Source organism: Panulirus ornatus, chromosome 10 (assembly GCF_036320965.1).
Source record: "Panulirus ornatus isolate Po-2019 chromosome 10, ASM3632096v1, whole genome shotgun sequence".
Lineage (NCBI taxonomy): Eukaryota > Metazoa > Arthropoda > Malacostraca > Decapoda > Palinuridae > Panulirus > Panulirus ornatus.
In genome coordinates, this window is record NC_092233.1 from 58769241 (window position 1) to 58789274 (window position 20034).

Below are 20034 nucleotides of genomic sequence, written 5' to 3' on the forward strand. Positions count from 1 at the left end.
GGGTAGCGATGCTATAAGGCAAGCAAGTATGAATATGTACATGTGTGTATATGTGTATGTTGATATGTATATGTACGTATATATGCATGTATGGATGTTCATTGCATATATGTGTATATGAGTGGATGAGCCATTCTTCGTATGTTTACTTTCACCACCTTGCTGACATAGGAAACAGCGATTAAGTATGATTAATATAAATAATATATATGCAGGTAAAACCACAAGGAAACTGAAAATATCATGTTAAACTGTATGTTTTCATGACTGAGTACAGATAAAGAAAACCTGGATATAATATACCAGCTGCCATTGGGTGGGGAATGAGTTTAGAAACAGGTGAAGGGACTAGGGCAACTTCCATACAAGTTACTAGTTACACTTAAACCTATAACTGTAGTATGAACACTTGCCTTTATCCCCCTTAGAAACAGGTGAAGGGATTAGTTCAACTTCCTATGTACGTACACTCATCAAACTTTTAACTGGAGATGTGCACTTGCCATTATACAGTGACACTGTAAGTGCATTCTACCAATCCTCAAGCACCTCACCATGATCCATAGATACATTGAAAATCCTAACTTTTCTTACATAAGGCTTTCAATACCTCTTCATTCTTGTCCAAACTGCTCACTTAGCATACCACCCGAACTCAAACACCCTATCATCAGACATGTTCAACAGTCTTCAGAATAATCACTCCATCGCATTTTTTATTACCAGTTACCATTTTCCTTTTTGCACCTTTCACCATCCCGCTTCTTCCAAAATATCTCATTCTTTCTAAAGTATACCGCTACTAGGTATCCACTCTCACCACTCTTCCTCCTAATGTTGTTTCTTCTTTTCTGAAAACCTTTACAAATCTTCTTTCTAGCCTGTACAATTATCCATCACTAATACCAGTTTCTTAAATAAAAATACCCAGCTGCTTCCAAAAGACTTTCGTCTCCTAGTCAGGTGCATAAGCACTAATAATCACCCATCTCTCATCATCCATTTTCATTTTTACCCACTTGAGTCTAGACTTTAACTTCCTACTACTTTTGACACATTCCACAACTGCATCAGTAGTAGTTCTGCTCCTTCATTGGTTCAACCTCTCACCAACCACCAACTTTACTCCTAAGACTTTTCCAAACCATTCTTCCTCTTTTCTTTACCCTTGAGCTTTGTTTCACTCAGAGCCAGAACATCCAGTTTTTTTTGTCCTCAGACATACTACCTTTCTCTTTTCATATAGGTTGCATCCACCCACATCTAGACACCTTAGATGAGCACTCCCTGCTTAGCTCTTTCTTCCCTTTCATATTTTATGAATTGAAGTACAAGAAGGGGAGTTCGCATTTATTAAGTTCAATTTGCAGAATAATTCCTGGTTTATTTATTTATTTATTTTGCTTTGTCGCTGTCTCCTACGTTAGCGAGGTAGCGCAAGGAAACAGACGAAAGAAAGGCCCAAGCCCACCCACATACACTTGTATATACATACATGTCCACACACAGCACATATACATACCTATACATCTCAGTGTATACATATATATATACACACAGACGTATTCATATATACCCATGTACATAGTTCATACTGTCTGTCTTTATTCATTCCCATCGCCACCCCGCCACACATGGAATAACAACACCCTCCCCATCATGTGTGCGAGGTAGCGCTAGGAAAAGACAACAAAGGCCCCATTCGTTCACACTCAGTCTCTAGCTGTCATGTAATAATGCACTGAAACCACAGCTCCCTTTCCACATCCGGGCCCCACAGAACTTTCCATGGTTTACCCCAGATGCTTCACATGCCCTGGTTCAATCCATTGACAGCACGTTGACCCCAGAATACCACATCATTCCAATTCACTCTATTCCTTGCACGCCTTTCACCCTCCTGTATGTTCAGGCCCCTGATCACTCAAAATCTTTTTCACTCCATCTTTCCACCTCCAATTTGGTCTCCCACTTCTCCTCATTCCCTCCACCTCTGACACATATATCCTTTTGGTCAATCTTTCCTCACTCATTCTCTCCATGTGACCAAGCTATTTCAAAACACCCTCCTCTGCTCTCTCAACCACACTCTTTTTATTACCACACATCTCTCTTACCCTACTATTATTTACTCGATCAAACCACCTCACACCACATGTTGTCCTCAAACATCTCATTTCCAGCACATCCACCCTCCTGCACACAACTCTATCCATAGCCCACGCCTCGCAACCATACAACATTGTTGGAGCCACTATTCCTTCAAACATACCCATTTTTGCTTTCCAAGATAATGTTTTTGACTTCCACACATTCTTCAAGGCTCCCAGAATTTTCGGCCCCTCCCCCATCCTATGATTCACTTCCGCTTCCATGGTTCCATCCACTGCCAAATCCACTTCCAGATATCTAAAAACACTTCACTTCCTCTAGTTTTTCTCCATTCAAACTTACCTCCCAATTTACTTGATGAGGTGGATCAGGTGTTTGCTTTGAAGAATGTATGTGAGAAATACTTAGAAAAGCAAATGGATTTGTATGTAGCATTTATGGATCTGGAGAAGGCATATGATAGAGTTGATAGAGATGCTCTGTGGAAGGTATTAAGAATATATGTTGTGGGAGGCAAGTTGTTAGAGCAGTGAGTTTTTATCGAGGATGTAAGGTACGTGTACGTGTAGGAAGAGGAAAGTGATTGGTTCTCAGTGAATGTAGGTTTGTGGCAGGGGTGTGTGATGTCTCCATTTTAATTTGTTTGTGGATGGGGTTGTTAGGGAGGTGAATGCAAGAGTTTTGGAAAGAGGGGCAAGTATGCAGTCTGTTGTGGATGAGAGAGCTTGGGAAGTGAGTCAGTTGTTGTTCGCTGATGATACAGCACTGGTGGCCGATTCATGTGAGAAAGTGCAGAAGCTAGTGACTGAGTTTGGTAAAGTGTGTGAAAGAAGAAAGTTTAAAGTAAATGTGAATAAGAGTAAGGTTATTAGGTACAGTAGGGTTGAGGGTCAAGTAAATAATTCCTGGTATGCATTTTAATATTCTTTTTTTAGTTTCTTCGTACCTAATACAAACTGATGAAATTCTAAAATAAAATAACTTGCTATGATTATTTCATTGGATAAACGAGTAGTTTGATTTCATTTATTGTGCAAGTTTAGGACAAAAAACTTACAAGATTCAAAAGTATTTTATTTTGGGTACATTAGGTAGATAATAATTTCACAGGTATTTATAAACATAGGAATTGCACATCAAAAGTAGTTCATTTTATTTTTTGGATTTTGAAGTTACATTTTTGAAATGTCAGTCTTACATTATTCTAGCATGTGGCATGGTTATATATTTCAAGATAATAACTATAAAAAACTATAATATTTAATGAAAGAACAAATGAAAGAGAGGGTGAAAGTATTCAGAAACAACAAGGACAAGAAAATGTTTTGAAAGGTGAACACAGGTAGCAGATGGTGAAGTGATAATAGGTCACTTGATGGGAAGAGTCTTTTGAAGGACTTTAGAATGTATTAGATGAATGGATGGCAGATGCTGGGCGTTTAGGACATGGAGGTACGCAGAGCAAGTGTTACAATAAATGGCTTGGTGAAAAGGGATGTTGAAAGCTTTGCATTATATGAAGTGTGGCTTAGCAGCTGGAGTGAATGGAAGTGCAGTTGAATTTTTCATGAAAAGAGATGACAGTGGGTAGTAGCTGGTAGGCAGCCAATGACCAGAGAAATAATCCCCTTTACATATGCTTAGTGAGCCAGCACTGTAGTGGTCACGTTGCACTCCTCTTACATGGGTAGCTATCTTTTTTTCTGCCTTACCCACATGTGGACTACTGGCATTGTCCACAAACATACAATCTGTCACATAACAACACTACTCACACAGCTCGTTCTTTGTCACTAGACTTTCCTACAGTGAGCACTATGCCCTGGCTCTTGCCTTTCAGGGAAGTGTTCGGAGCAATAGATAGGAGGGAACATTTAGGCAGGAGCAGTAGGTAGAAGCATTTGGTGAAGTCAGTAGGAACATTAGGTAGAAACTTCTGCTAATGCTGCACCAGAGTTGCCTTCTGCCAGTGCCCTGTTAAGGATGAGGCACTAAAGGCTAAGAATTGGCTCTGGAGTTCACTAGTTATGGAGACTATTACTGTGGCCACCCTCTTGAGGGAGTTCTAGAAGGGGACAGGCATCAGAGGTAATAGATAGAACAGGTGACAGTGTTGCCGAATGCCAAACCAGGATTATCATTATGGCTCAAGGTGAGAATCCTAATACAGATGTTTTCTTTAAAATGTCAGTGTGAGAGTATTTGGTGAAAGGAGTAATTTGTATGTTACATATATTGATCAGGAGAAAGTGTATGATAAGAGTTAAGAGGTTTGCTTGTATTTCGTTATTTCCACAACTTGTCTAACTGTACCGTACATTCTCCCGAACTTTGCTTGTGTTTCCTTATCTCCCTAACCTGTCATCTTAGTATACATTACATTATCCCAGGTGCTATAAATATGTGATGTGGAAGGTAAGTATAGGGGAGGAGGGTGAGAAGTTCCAGGTGAAGGTTGATCTAAGCAGTTTTTCTCTTTAGCAGCAAAGAAGTGGAAGATGGATATGGCCGACATGCTAGAGATGAAAGTGTTCTCCAAGAGTATGCCAGGCACCGTAAGGAGACATCTTAATCTGCAGATCATTAAACTGAAAAAATGAGTGCAAGACCTGACCCAATGGAGGAGGCAAGCAACCTGACGGTATACAATCACCTGCCTGAGAGATAAGCAAATGCACGGTGTGGAGCTGCATGTGCTTCTACCTTGGATGAACACTGGGAACAAGATTACAAAATATGTGGCCCAAGATTTTCATTTCCAGTGGATTTAGAATGCTTGCACCTTGGGAAAGAACAATTTTTCCCAAGTAATTGAAACTAGAGGACAAGAGAACAGCCTACTTTATATTTTAAGTATCTTAGAATAAGCCATCCAGAAGGAATGCAAGTATATTATAAAAATATTTCTGTATGAAAATATGTATATTATCTGAAGCCCATTCCCTCTAGGAAGTCCCATCAAGGTGGCCACAGCAAATTTCTTCGCTTATCCCTGGCCTGACAGGCCTCCCCCTATACACCATTCCATGCATTTTTTTTCCCATTTCTCTCCCTCCAGTGCTCTTCCACTTCAATTTCCTCAAATCACGCATGGTCTTCCTCAAACATCAGCCCCCTTTTGATTGTATTATCATACACTCCCCTTGTAAACTCCCGTCTTGCATTCTTTCCACAAGCCTAAACCTTACACAAATTTACTGAATGCTTTAACTACATCCTCATGTATTTATCTTACATTCTATCTATCCGAACAACTATAACTTTGTGATAGCAACTATAGACATGCTGAGGCTTCATGCAACTTTTGTGAAGATCCATTCTCAAAGTTAGGTCCCCAGCTGTAACCTCAAGGCTGACAAACTTTAGATGCCCAAATTCCCAAGAGACTGGTGATTCTGCTAACAATATTGAGAACAAGTATGGCCAACGTCTTCCATATCCAATGCACAAAAGTGTGATGTGCTTGTGTAAAGTTAACGATACAGGATCATATTAGTGTCTCTTCCTATGCAATAAGTTTAAAATTCTTTAATATTTACAATTAATGTTTACTTTTAAGAAATTGTTCTTTTAGCAACTGATTTTTGCACTACCACTTTTAGTCTACATATTTTTGTTGAATTCTCTAAGGACAGCCTTCTCACAAGTTCTTTTCACCCACACTTAACCTGTCTTTCCATCCTGTCTTTAATCTTCCTCTATTACATTCAGTAACCTCACATAAACATCCTCTTATATTTACTCCCCGTTCTTAGCAAATATCTACATAACATGACCATCTCATACTGTACCTTCATCTTAACGATGATCTTCATTTTGCCTTTACTACAACTATTTCATTCAAAAATATTAAAATGCTGTTTAAATTATCACATCTTCAAGCCTAAGAACATTCTGTCTATTGATGTTTCTCCTGTAGGTCTTGCCAAGATCAGCAAATGATTTCCAGAGCTTCTGCTAAGATGACCCTGTGGCTGTCCCATCTTCAGATGCAAAAGCTGGAATAAAATAAAATGTTACAAATTACTTCTTTGTTACTGATAGGTTGTAGAATGTAATTCCCAATGTGAATAAAGTGCATCCATTTGCTAAACACAATACTGTAATCCTCATGGTTTATACTTGAGAAAGAAGAAAGAATTATATGTGCTCACATTTTGTGATGTATCAAATACAAAATATTATTTAATATGTACAAAATTATTTCAATACCATCAGACACCCCTGCTGTAAACCAAGCGTCACTTGGAGCCATGTGTTTTCCTACTTGTACACTTGCCATCACTGCTTCTGGCAGCTTTTCTCTCACAGTATATTTTTAAGATCTTTCACGAAATATCTCTATCAAGCCTTACATATGCTTTTTCTGGATCTATAAATGCTACATACAAATCCATCCATTTCTCCAAGTATTTCTCACATACTTCATTGCTAATATCTGATCCACATATCCTACCACTTCAGACACCACACTGTTCCTTCCTAATCTAATGCTCTTTACATATGTAAGTCTTCACCCTCTCAATCACTACCCTCCCATACAACTATCCAGGTACACTCAACAAGCTTATACCTCTGTAGTTTAAACACTCACTTTTATTCCCCTTGCCTTTATACAATGGCACTATACATGCATTCTTCCAATCCTCAGGCACTTCACCATGATCCATATACTTTAATCCTAACTAGCCAATCAGCAACACAGTCACCCACTTTATTAATAAATTCAACACCTTTTCTCATTTCATCCCACATAAGGCTTTCACCACCTGTTCTCTCTTCACCAAACCACTCTCTGTGACTCTCATTTCGTATACCACCCCAACCCTACATCTGCCAAACTATCCTCAAACACTTTCACGTCCTTCAAAATACTCACTGCATCACCTAACTTTATCACTAACTATAACCACTTCCCCTTTTATGCCCACTTCAGTGATGCTTCTATTTGTTCTACATCAAAACTGCTACACAGACTTTTGTCTTTTCCTTTAAAACTCAAAGAATTGTCAAAGAAAATCTTTTCTATATACCCTTTTGCCTTTCATAGTTTACACCAGAATTTCAACTTCATACAGAAAATCTCTGAACTGTACCAGAAATATCCTGCGATTCCATTTCAGGTTCAGAATTTTCAGTGAATGATGCCACATCTTTGGCTTTTTCTTCTTCCTGCTCCTTCATCCTTGTTAGGCGTTTCTCTGCTGCAAGTCTCTTCTTTTCTTCTAATCTTTCTCGCTGCTCACTTGTTAATGTCTGTAAACAATTTACTGTAGACAATATCATTCATGCATTAATGGCTATGCTAAGCAATAACCTAAATCTCATCTGGATGATAATCAAAAATCATATGTTAACTAAATAATTAAGCTCAGCTGAATTAATTTAAAGCTGATCACTGTATACAGCAAAAACAGAATATCAACTCCATATGATAAACTTCCCTGCATAAGAAAGACAATACAGTACACATCTGATTTTTTGGGCCTTCCAGTTCACAAACAAAAATAAGATAAAGTGAATTGGGGTTGACGTGCTGTCAATGGACTGAACCAGGGCATGTGAAGTGTCTGGGGTAAGCCATGGAAAGGTCTGTGGGTACGGAGCAGTGGCTTCGGTGCATTACACAGGGGTTGACGTGCTGTCAATGGACTGAACCAGGGCATGTGAAGTGTCTGGGGTAAGCCATGGAAAGGTCTGTGGGTACGGAGCAGTGGCTTCGGTGCATTACACATGAGAGAGAATGAATGTGAGCAAATTAGGCCTTTGTTTGCCTGTTTCCTGGCACTACCTTGCTGATGCGGGGGTTGGTGATGCTGTTTCCTGTGGGGTAGGGTTGGCGCTAGGAATGATGAAGGAGAGCAAGTATATGAATATGTATGTATGTATATAAGTATATGTATGTAAATGCAAGTAGTGAAATCTTTGCGGAAGATAAAAGTCAGCAAGGCAGCGGGTTTGGATGGTAATAAAGTGGAATTTGTTAAATAAAGGCGGTGACTGTTGTTGACTGGTTGGTAAAGATATTCAATGTATGTATGGTTCATGCTTAAGTGCCTGAGGATTGGCAGCATGCATGCATATAGTGCTGCTGTACAAAGGCAAAGGGGATAAAGAGGTATAAGTTTGTTGAGTATTCCTGGGAAAGTATATGGGAGGGTATTGATCGAGGGGGTAAAGTCATGCAAAGAGCATCAGCCTGGGGATGATCAATGTGGTTTCAGAAGTGGTAGAGGATGTGCGAATCAGGTGTTTGCTTTGAGGAATGTATGTGAGAAACAGAAAAACTAATGGATTTATATGTAGCATTTATGGATCTGGAGAAGGCATATGATAGGGTTGACAGAGTTGCTTTGAGGAAGGTATTAAGAGTATGTGGTGTGCAAGGCAAGTTGTTAGAAGCAATGAAAAGTTTTTACGAAGGATGTAAGGCATGTGTACGAGTAGGAAGAGAGGAAAATGAATGGTTCCCAGTGAATGTTGGTTTGCAACAAAGGTGCATGATGTCTCCATGGTTGTTCAATTTGTTAATGGATGGAGTGGTTAGAGAGGTGAATGCAAGAGTTTTGGAGAGAGGGGCAAGTATGCAGTCTGTTGTAGATGAAAGGGCTTGGGAAGTGAGTCAGTTGTTTGCTGGAGATACAGTGCTGGTGGCTGATTTGGGTGAGAAACTGCAGAAGCTGGTGACTGAGTTTGGTAAAGTGTGTGAAAGAAGAAAGCTGAGAGTAAATGTGAATAAGAGCAAGGTTATTAGTTCAGTAGGGCTGAGGGAGAAGTTAACTGGGAGGTAAGTTTGAATGGAGAAAAACTGGAGGAAAAGAAGTGATTTAGATATCTGGGAGTGGATTTAGCAGATGGAACCATGGAAACAGAAGTGAGTCACGGGGAGGGGGCGAAGGTTCTGGGAGTGTTGAAGAATGTGTGGAAGGCAAGAACGTTATCTTGGAGAGCAAAAATGGATACGCTTGAAAGAATAGTGGTTCCAACAATGTTATATGGTTGTGAGGCATGGGCTATAGATAGGGTAGTGTGGAGGAGGATGGATGTGTTAGAAATGAAATGTTTGAGGACAATGTGTGGTGTGAGGTGGTTTGATCGAGTAAGCAATGAAAGGGTAAGAGATGTGTGATAATAAAAAGAGTGTGGTTGAGAGAGCAGAAGAGACTGCTGAAATGGTTTGGTCACGTGGAGAGAATGAGTGAGGAAAGATTGACAAGAGGATATATGTGTCAGAGGTAGAGGGAACAAGAAGCTGGAGACCAAATTGGAGGTGGAAAGATTGAGTGAAAAAGATTTTGAGCGATCAGGGCCTGAACATACAGGAGGGTGAAAGGCGTGCAAGGAATAGAGTGAATTTGAACAATGTGGTATACCAGGGTCGACGTGTGTATATGAGTGGGTGGGTCTTTGTTTTTCTCTTTCCTGGCCCTAACTCACTAATGTGGGAAATGGCAATCAAGAATAAGTAAATATTATTACTATTATCATCACCATCATCAGTTTCACAAAAAAGGTGCTCCCAGATTGCCTGCCCGCATGCAGTTATGCCATGAGTGAAGTCAGCTTTGGTGAGCTATGTCACTGGAAGCACAGGCTGATCAAAGAACATCTGACTCCAAAAGGAGTCCATTATTTCCATGCTACTGGTAGTACTGCCTTGGGCTGCATAAGCCTCTTGAAAGGAGATCCTGGGGTTACACCAAGAATTTCTTAAAAGAGGGTCCTGGGGTAATTACAAAACACTAAAAATAAATCAATTCCATTACCACTAGAGAAAGAATACTGCTAATGTATCCACTGCAGGTATAAGGCAAGTACAAAGGGCAAGAGTTTGAGAGAGAGAGATTGGGGGGGGGGGCTGAACATTCTCTCCTGTATTAGGAGCCAATCTAAGATTAATTTCTTCAAAGGCTTAGTCGTCTGTTCTTGACACTACCTCTCTTGCGGGGAATAGTGAACATGCATGAAAAAACAGCTGCACAAATCAATTCAATTTAGTTACAAAGAATAAAAATGTGATAATACCTTGCTAGATTGGCTTGGACTTTCTGTGGTCATTTCTGGTAAAGGAGTGTACTGGGATGCAGGGAAGCCACTATTACCCAGCAACTCATCAAAAACGTCAACTGGAGGTTCTTCTATGTTCTCTTCTTCATCTATACCTCGTTTTACATTGTCCTCCCCTAAGCCATTTGGTTCATTTTCAGTGAACAAGTCTAATCTAAAACGTTTTATAAGGACCTGAAATTAAGTAACAAAATTAAGTATATTAAATGAGCTGGCTTATAATTGCATCCAGTGCAAAATTCCAGCAAATAAACATTTCAACAATTTCAAATGTAGAATGTATAAGCAAACAGATCAAGTAATAATATAGTAAGTCCTCAATGTAAAAGGTCAGCTATGAGCTTGTAATATGCAGGATTCTGAGCTAGAATCACACTAAACCTTAAACCAAGCAACTCTACAGAGCCATTGAAGCCATATTTGCCATAAGTGAGATACACAGGCTTAAACAGAAAAGGCCAGTTGTCCTAAACAACTGAAGAAGAAATAGCTAAATACTGTGAAGGGTAGTATGACAAAAATACTGTAATCACCAGCTAAAACTGTGCTTGCATGCTTTATTCATGACTTTAATACTACCACATTTCTTAGACCCAGCTATTTAAACCATCTTCCTTGAACCCATGAAAGTCATCATAAGAAGAGCTAAATTCAGTGTGGGAAAGTGGGCTGGATACATTAGGAAAGGCAAGGGAGAATTCTAGCACAAAAACACACTTTTAACAAGCTCAAACTTTTTTTTTTCTTTTTTTTTTTTTAAGCAAACTCCCCACTTACCCTTCACCATCTAGTTATATATACCACATTCAACTAAATGGATGGATAGAGTTGTGCGCAGGAGGATGGATGTGCTGGAAATGAGATGTTTGAGGACAATGTGTGGTGTGAGGATTGACCAAGAGGATATATGTGTCGGAGGTGGAGGGAACGAGGAGAAGAGGGAGACCTAATTGGAGGTGGAAAGATGGAGTGAAAAAGATTTTGTGTGATCGGGGCCTGAACATGCAGGAGGGTGAAAGGAGGGCAAGGAATAGAGTGAATTGGAGCGATGTGGTATACCGGGTTTGACGTGTTGTCAGTGGATTGAATCAAGGCATGTGAAGCGTCTGGGGTAAACCATGGAAAGCTGTGTAGGTATGTATATTTGCGTGTGTGGACGTATGTATATACATGTGTATGGGGGGGGGGGGTTGGGCCATTTCTTTCGTCTGTTTCCTTGCGCTACCTCGCAAACGCGGGAGACAGCAACAAAGTATAATAAATAATATATAAATATCAACTAAATGGGAGAAGGCTCTCCTTTTGCAGTCATTGCAATTACTGAATACATGGACTTAATTTATTTTATTAGCATTCACTTTCAAAATCCTCCTTCCACAAACCAGTGAACTGGCACACCATTCAATCCAAATCTGATTTTGCTAACAAAGAGGCAACATATTCATGTGAAAATTTACATCCCACTTCTTCAAAATCCATGCTTGTATACACATTTTTCTCTAAAATTTTCTCTACTACAGTACTTGTTTCAGTGCAAATATCTGATCTACTTGTTCTCTCTCAAGACAATCCATCCACTATTAATCAAAAGGGATTTCTTAATCATTTTAACACAACCAATCACTATACTGACATAAGCTTTGCCTAATATGCTTAGGAGTTGTAATCTTTAATACTTTTGCTCCCCTTTCCTTTATACAGTGAATTAATTAATGCCTTTGTCCAGTCATTAGGCATCTGACCACTTTCCCATGCTTCCTTACACATTTTCATAATTCACTCCACACCATTTCACTTACACTTTTCAACATCATGCTCACCACTTCTTTTATACCCCCAAATTTTTCCCATCCATAGAGGCTTTATTGTTGCTTATTGTTTCCTCCTATGTAATGTCCTTCTGTTTCTCCTTACCTCTATATTTGGAACAGAAACAACACTTTCACCACTATATCCAAGTAATACTTTAATCCAATATATGCTATGTGCTGCATCCAGCAGTTGACTGCAAGCATGAAATACGTGGTCTGGGGCACTATAGAACCCCAGGAGTTGTCAGGAGTTGTAAACCATTCTAATGAGTCGGGAAACAACTATTAATATCATAAATAATGTCTCCACCCTTTGCTCATTTTTATTTTCAACTCAACTGCTCAGGAGCCATAAAATTGCAATGCGAGATAGCACTGGAGTTCACTAATTATGGAGATTCTACTGCCGTGGCCAACCCTTTAAGAGCATTCCAGGTGGGAACAGGCATCAGAAAAATAATCTTTTGTAAAGCAAGACAAAAAATACCAATCATTTTCTGTCGAAATTCATTGAAAATTGAGGTTACACTAAATATCTAAAGTAGCTGCTGTCAATAGGTCAAAATACTCTCCACTTCTTAAAATTTCATCCTTGTTACAAGCATTCTCCCAGATTTGTCCGATACTCATTTACTTCTTACTCATAACTTTATGTTTATATCCCTCCTTTTTGAGCAGCTTGTTATTTTCTTTAAATTTCTCATTCACCCTTTACCAGACATCCTTATCTGCTTTCCTTTTATTCCTTTATAACATCAATTTAACTTTTCTACTGGCTTTATTTTCTAAAATGCTTGCCTTCCATTCATCATTACTTTTTGGCAGCTTTAGCTTTTTCCAAACTTTTCCTCTCCTCCAAAAACTTCCTTAAATCTTCAATCCACCAAACAAGTTGAACCTTTCTTTCCAAAGCCTATACATACAAAAGTGCACACCTCCCTGGCAGCCTCCAAAAACTGCAGTCTTAAACTGCCTCTACATCATCTCAACCTCACTCTGTCCTGTTGCAGATCAAAGTCCACACACATAACTGAAAAATACCCTCTTATATAAAAAAAAAAAAAAATATGTAAAGTATGAATGTTTGAGGACAATATGTGGTGTGAGGTGGTTTGATCGAGTAAGTAATGTAAGGGTAAGAGAGATGTGTGGAAATAAAAAGAGCGTGGTTGAGAGAGCAGAAGAGGGTGTTTTGAAATGGTTTGGGCACACGGAGAGAATGAGTGAGGAAAGATTGACTAAGAGGATATATGTGTCGGAGGTGGAGGGAACGAGGAGAAGTGGGAGACCAAATTGGAGGTGGAAAGATGGAGTGAAAAAGATTTTGAGTGATCGGGGCCTGAACATGCAGGAGGGTGAAAGGCGGGCAAGGAATAGAGTGAATTGGATCGATGTGGTATACTGGGGTTGACGTGCTGTCAGTGGATTGAATCAGGGCATGTGAAGCATCTGGGGTAAACCAGGGAAGGTAGTGTGGGGACTGGATGTGGAAAGGTGTGGTTTCGGGCATTATTGCATGACAGCTAGAGACTGAGTGTGAACGAATGGGGCCTTTGTTGTCTTTTCCTAGCGCTACCTCGCACACATGACGGGGGAAGGGGATGGTATTCCATGTGTGGCGAGGTGGCGATGGGAATGAATAAAGGCAGACAGTGTGAATTGTGTGCATGGGTACATATGTATGTGTCTGTGTGTGTATATATATGTGTACATTGAGATGTATAGGTATGTATTTTTGCATGTGTGGACGTGTATGTATATACATGTGTATGGGGGTGGGTTGGGCCATTTCTTTCGTCTGTTTCCTTGCGCTACCTCGCAAACGCAGGAGACAGAGACAAAGCAAAATAAAATAAAAATAAATGAATGTTATATGTATGACAAGAATCTTGTAACATACCTGTACATTCTTTTTCGAGCCAAGTTTTTCCAATTGCTCTAAAGTGTCCCTAAAGGGAAGCTTTGGGAAGAGACGGTGAGCCCAGTGCTCTAGTTTCTTCAGCAAAACATCAAGATCTTCTTTTTCGTGTCCTTTTCCCCGGAATTTAGTGTCTTTATAAGATTTTTGGATAACTGCAATGCCTCTTGGACCTGCTAACCTGCAGGTAATTGAAAATTTGAATAACCATTATCAATATCTTTATCAAATAACAATCCACCTCGTACATCACAATTATTGAAATCAATAATTAGTTGAGGATGACAAACTGAATCTTAAAGTAAGGAAGAAATTCAACTAAAGGAGAACCAGAAGTCCACCCTGATAACCCCACTCAGAAGTGTATGGACTTGAAAACCAAAACCTGCCAAAATGTTCCATGCATCTTCATAACCAAGGGATATATAAAAATTGCTAATACATGAACTGAGGTTCCACATATGACAAAGTACTAAAGCTGTTAACTTTATTCTTTAATGTATGTCTGAAATGAACTGGTCAACAACAAGAACTGTAATGTATAAAAGCAAAGCTTTGTAACAACACATACTAAGGTTCTTCTAACCTGAAGAATCAATGATGTGCTTAGGTTCCAATGATATAGTCTCAACATAAATGACAGTCACACCATAAACAACAACTGAATAAATTAAACTTAAAGAAGGATCTGCCTGGTGGACCATCTTGGCGAGAAGAAAACCTTTCAATCTGTTGAACTGGTGTCTCTATTTTACAACACAATTTGGTCATGTCACTTACCTCATGCATGTCCAATAAAATCCAAGGGGGGTTTTCACTGTAAAGAAAAATACAGGGGGAAATTGGATTCACACGGTGACATGGAATCATGAGCATGTACAGGAGAAATTCCTAAACCAGCATGTCAATGAACAACTAAGATGAGACAGACTGACGCTCTGTCCCTCGATGCTCTTTCATTACTATATTTTATTTCAACACATACTAGCATAGATACTGAGAATATCATATAATACACAACTGGATAAAATGGATCATGTAATGCTTAAGCTTGAATTTGTGGTAGTGGTGAATTAGTTAAAGATGAGACGAGATACAACAGTGGAAACCACAAATTAAAAAATTTCTATGGTAAGAGAAAATTGGAAAAGGAATTTAGTGGCCAAAAACCTGGGTATCGTGGTGAAATTCTATGAAATTCACAATGACTGAGAAGGAACATAGATACAATGAGCCTCAAATGTAGAGGTTAAAATATGGGGAGGAATGGTTCAATAAATGTCACAAAGTAAAAGATCTTTAAGATGTGCTGTGACAAAAAAGTAGGAGGCACTTCAGTCAGCCAGCATTTGTAAGGTGTAAGAGGTATAATGAAATAAGACATGAGTATACTAAGAAAGGAGGAACAAAGAAACTCTGAAACGAATATAGTAGACAAGTCAGGAAAAAAAAACTAACATATATCGATCAGGAGTACATGTACATTGTCAGTTAAAAAACAGCTAAGCAATTCAGAGAAGAGAAGGCTTGTAAAGTATAACGTATGGGTATGTAAAGAGCTAAATGACAAGTTCAATTTTTTTTCAGACACTATAGCCACAGAGATGGAATGGGGTGAATATTTTACAAAATGATACTCATGGGTCTTGACCCATGCAAGCAAGGTTCACAGTCCAGATGAAATTTCACCACAAGTGCTGAAGGTGTGTGCAGATACATAAGAAAAAACTTAAAATACTGTTCAAGACTTCACTGAAGAAAAACAAAGTGCCAAGGGAGTAGGTTGTATAAGAGATGTGGTATGGCAGGGAACACAAAGGGAAATAATTGTCAAGTGGTAGAGTGGGCAAAACAATATTTTGTGGTGGTTTGGGCATAAGAAAAGGAGGAAAGATGAGTTTACTGGGAAAGAGTATGACAGTACAATTAAAGGGGCTGGTGTGAAAGTAAGACCACCTTTGACATGGGGAAATAGAGTGGAAGACTACTGGGAGAGAAATGGTGGAAGAATGCATGGAATAGTGTATATGAGGGAGGCATGAAAGGATGGAGATAAGTGGAGACTTATCAAAGCCACCCTCTTGAAGGGAGTTCTCAGAGGGAACAGGCATCAGAGATATAGATAAATAGAGTAGCAGGGAAAGATTAGAGGCCTAAAATTTGCCCATTTTGGAAGAGTTAAGTGAGGGGTAACCTGATCACAACCTTTGGATTTTAAAAAAAAAAAAAAAAGTTCTCCAAGAGATGTAGGGATAGAACAACCAGAGGACATGACATGAAATTAAATACAAAACTTGTTGAAACATATGTAAAGAAATACTTCTACAGCATGAGTGGTTATTGAATTGAATAAAATGTGGACTGCAAGCTACTGCATGTCACCTTATTTTTGCACTGCAAGTCTCAGGTCTGGGAGGTTCATTATTCTGTCAAATCCTGGTAAACAAGTATCTGCTGACCTCATATGAATTATGAAAATTGAAAGAGGTGAAACATATGCACCCAATTTTGGGGGATAACCGTGCTTTAACCTCCACAAAGTAAGTGCTCTCAAATGCTCATGGGGTCCTCTCCATGGGCAAGAAATATAAATGTAACTCCTATATAATTCAGAAAACTAACCGTTGGGCATCAAGTTTTGGCTGGGGATTCTTAATCACTCTTTTGGGTTTCACTGGCTGTGGCTCTGAAGATGGCTCCTGACCTGGAACAAACAAGCATACTTTAATCACTCATAACTCATACTTTAAATACAAAAAGGTAGATTGCTGTTCACTAAAAACTCTAGCTGTACATGCATATTGCCCTACATATTGAAAATAAAGTTGTACATGCACAGAGTATCTATGATGTAGCAGATGCTGTCATTGAAATTACAACTTTACACAAATTTTAATTAATCAGACTCACTTTAAAAGCCCCTCATAACCCAGGGAATCCAAGTTGGTTATAATCAACTTTCACAGTGCATGGAGCATTTCCTCATTATCATTAGAGCGAAAAAGATAAATATATTCATATCTAAAATTACAAAGTATAAAAAAATAATTAGCCTACCAGGTTCTGGATCCTCAACTGCTTCCTCCATTGGATTGTTTTGCCCTCCATCATCATCCTCATTGTCATCATCTTCAACTTCTGAGCCTGAGCCTCTGAGACTTTCTGCTTCACGATACCCAAACATCTCTTCCACACTGAGTTCCATGATGGCACAGGAGGCAATTTCTTTCAGTCAGTACTATAACTTGCATTTACTTCCACATTCAGTTTCCATAAATTTTACTGCTGGACAGTTGATCTTCATAAGACCTGAATCAAAAGACAGGGGAACTGATGCTTTAGCGTAAACTATTGTTAAAACAGTGAGGTTAACATCACACAAGGCAAAGCTGTAATCACTAAAACTCAAAGGACAAATCTGTATAATTATGGGTGTTTATATGCCAAAGCTGGAGTCAAGTATTTGGAGAATCACCAAAGGTACACAATATTGTACCTATCATTTGGTAATGGCGACAATGAAAAGGTAACTAGATCTATGCAAAACCATATATACTGGTACTGTATGATTTCTAGGAATACGGAACTATCTAATGGGGAATTCATTTGTATTTCTCAAATTCAAAAACAATTGCTCTTACTTTGCTATTTATAATTTGTAATTTTTCAGAAAGAACATGACACCTTCGGTTTAAACTATTTCGTTCTCTGACAATGATGGAAAAACATTATTCTTACAGGCCTGAAATGTCCAATACAATCTGAAGTATGTTTTTACGGAAGAAAAATGGCGAGAGAATTACCTTTTACTGATGAGTAATTATTGCTACTTGCTTAATATCTTTGCGAAATGTCCACTGATCATGTGTCTTGCAGCATTTCCAACTAAAAAACAAGCAGAGGAAAGTTGTAATTTTGAGTTTTAAAAAGTGATATTTAAGGTCCATAAAATATATAATTCATTAATGTCTCAATACAAATTCCCTTGTGCCAACTAAAGGTGGGATGCCTATCAGAGTCCTGAAAGTAATTTGCTTTAGCATCTCGCTTACATGCAATACCCTATGTAAAATGTGGGTCAAAGATAGCCAACAAAATACATCCACCTAGCACTTTCTTCTTATTTTCTAGTTCTATTCAGTTTATAAATTGATCACAAACCAAATAAAGCTCTACAGAATCATAACAAAGTGCCAGGAGGATGTACATTATGTGCCATGAACAGGACTTTAATTTGCAATGGGCATCATGCATAAGCAGGACGCCTGAGCAAATTACTTTCCGGGTGCCAGTTGGTACCCCTAACATGCGTGTTCAAGGTGACAGATTTTGACAAAAGTGGTACCAATTTCTTATATTTTGTTGTTGAATTAAAGAGCCTGAAAAATTACCATTTCAGACATACAACAATACGGAAGTTGAAATTATGTTTTCCATTGTTTTTTTATGTTTTGCACAATTTTGATCTTCATTTCAACCATGAATCACTCCTGTTTGACATACCATGTTCCACAATGAGTGTAATCTTAGAGATTACAATATTTGATAATGTGATTTTAGAGATTATAAAAGCTGCAGAGTATGATTTTAAGCATACACTTGTAATGTATCAAGAGAACGTATATAAATCTGAGCTAATGTCTGTAATACCAGTCCAGTACAAATGTATTACCAGTATATTTCTTAGTTACGAGAGATCAAATATGTTTTCTCTTTATTAACGTCCTACACTACACTGGAACTGCATTTTCGCGAGGTATATTTTTACGTTTCCATAAACTCTAAAAAACACACAAAAAACAATGAAATCCACTAGGAATGATTCCAGCAGAACTATTGAAGTACACCTGTATTACTGAAGGAGACCCAGTCAACTAGTGCAATTCATGTTTATATTAAGTTTAGTTTTTCTGTAATGAAAAGAAAAACAAGTATTGCTAGGTGTGACATACCAACAAGAGACAGTACAGAACTGAACCCTATCTTAGTAAAACACTCCCGCCAGAAGTTTGTTATTTCTTCCATAACAAGTTGGGTTTAGTTGAAATTGCTTTTCCGATTGTCTTTGATTTCCAAATTAATCTGACTTTCATTGCTATCACAAATCAATACTTTTACTATCATAAATCAATACTTTTAAGTATAGTTCTATTATCCTAACCTAATCTAAGGAAAGCAAGCCAAACAACTTACACATAACCTAACCTAATGTAAGGGATGAACTATCAGTTGTGGCCAAAGGTCTGCTAACCCATTTAACTAATCCAATATTAATCAATTTCGTTGGTCTTCGGGAGAATTCGATGGTTTTTACTGTATTGAGACTATTTGGGCAAGGATATTTTACATTTAAATAAACACAAATTGCAAGAGATGTTAGGTACTATTTTCAGATGTTGTGTTCATTCTTTACAAGTGTATTACCTACTTTAACATGAATTCAACCGAACTTTCCTTGACAAACTACTTACACATTTCATATCACAGCACATCATAAACAGGCCACCCACGTGTATTTCTATAATCACAACGAATTATATAAAGCACTTAAAACATAAGCAGCTATTTCTTAAACGAATTTCGATGAGGAGTCACACTGCTTTCGTCCAGGGTATGTTGTTCATTCACACCGAACAAAATCAAGGTGGAAAGGCACCAATCTCCTACTCTATGACCTCCACAAAATATCAAGGAACTAAGCTGCACAACAAGATTAAGACGAGTCACCAGCAGAAGGGAAAAAGGCACAACATAACTACTTACTTTAGTGACGGCAAGGTGACATAGGTCCTGATGGCGCGCTGTATTTGTAACCAAACAAGCTGATAAGGTGGTTCTTTTCTGACATTGAAATTAAAAAAAAAAAACTCAATCATACTCGAATTATTGTCTGGTGAAATAATTGTGTTTCTTTTATTTATCCTATGTAACGGGTGATCTGTTTTTGTTCATACAGCAAACCTTGAAGCACATCCCATCTAAGAAGAACCTTCAGTAGTATCTCTAACTTATGTCTATGTGACAAATACCTTTTACTATTGATTTTTCATAATATGCAACCTGTTTTTTTCTATCCAACTCATGCAAAATAACGTGATATAATGGTAAACTATATCTAGGTAGAAG

The 20034-nt window shown here is 38.4% G+C and overlaps 1 protein-coding gene across 4 annotated transcripts; it reads right to left on the minus strand.

Annotated features, from left to right (window-relative positions):
• Window positions 1–3169: 3169 nt before the first annotated feature.
• Window positions 3170–19740, minus strand: LOC139750977 (TIMELESS-interacting protein). 4 transcript variants are annotated; one of them, XM_071665975.1, is made up of 8 exons: window positions 19672–19740; window positions 17712–17793; window positions 16966–17217; window positions 16531–16612; window positions 13891–14089; window positions 10138–10353; window positions 7209–7368; window positions 3170–6110 (listed from the first exon to the last, which is right to left on the minus strand). In XM_071665975.1, exons 3-8 carry the CDS (start codon window positions 17111–17113, stop codon window positions 6070–6072), a joined length of 846 nt encoding a protein of 281 aa, XP_071522076.1. In that variant the 5' UTR covers window positions 17114–17217; window positions 17712–17793; window positions 19672–19740; the 3' UTR covers window positions 3170–6069. The 4 variants fall into 4 exon arrangements, with proteins under 4 accessions (XP_071522076.1, XP_071522078.1, XP_071522077.1 ...); XM_071665977.1 differs by lacking the exon at window positions 19672–19740 and adding an exon at window positions 19380–19398; XM_071665976.1 differs by lacking the exon at window positions 17712–17793 and having other exon boundaries at window positions 19672–19727.
• Window positions 19741–20034: the final 294 nt, after the last annotated feature.

What these genes read in the sequence shown, in the direction of transcription:
- LOC139750977 (XM_071665975.1), bottom strand. Translation starts at nt 17,113, where the DNA reads ATGGAACTCAGTGTGGAAGAGATGTTTGGGTATCGTGAAGCAGAAAGT. An exon ending in CCAAAACTTGATGCCCAACG is followed by an intron (nt 14,090 to 16,530) that starts GTTAGTTTTCTG and finishes AATTACCTGCAG; the next exon opens with GTTAGCAGGTCCAAGAGGCA. An exon ending in GCTCGAAAAAGAATGTACAG is followed by an intron (nt 10,354 to 13,890) that starts GTATGTTACAAG and finishes ACTTAATTTCAG; the next exon opens with GTCCTTATAAAACGTTTTAG.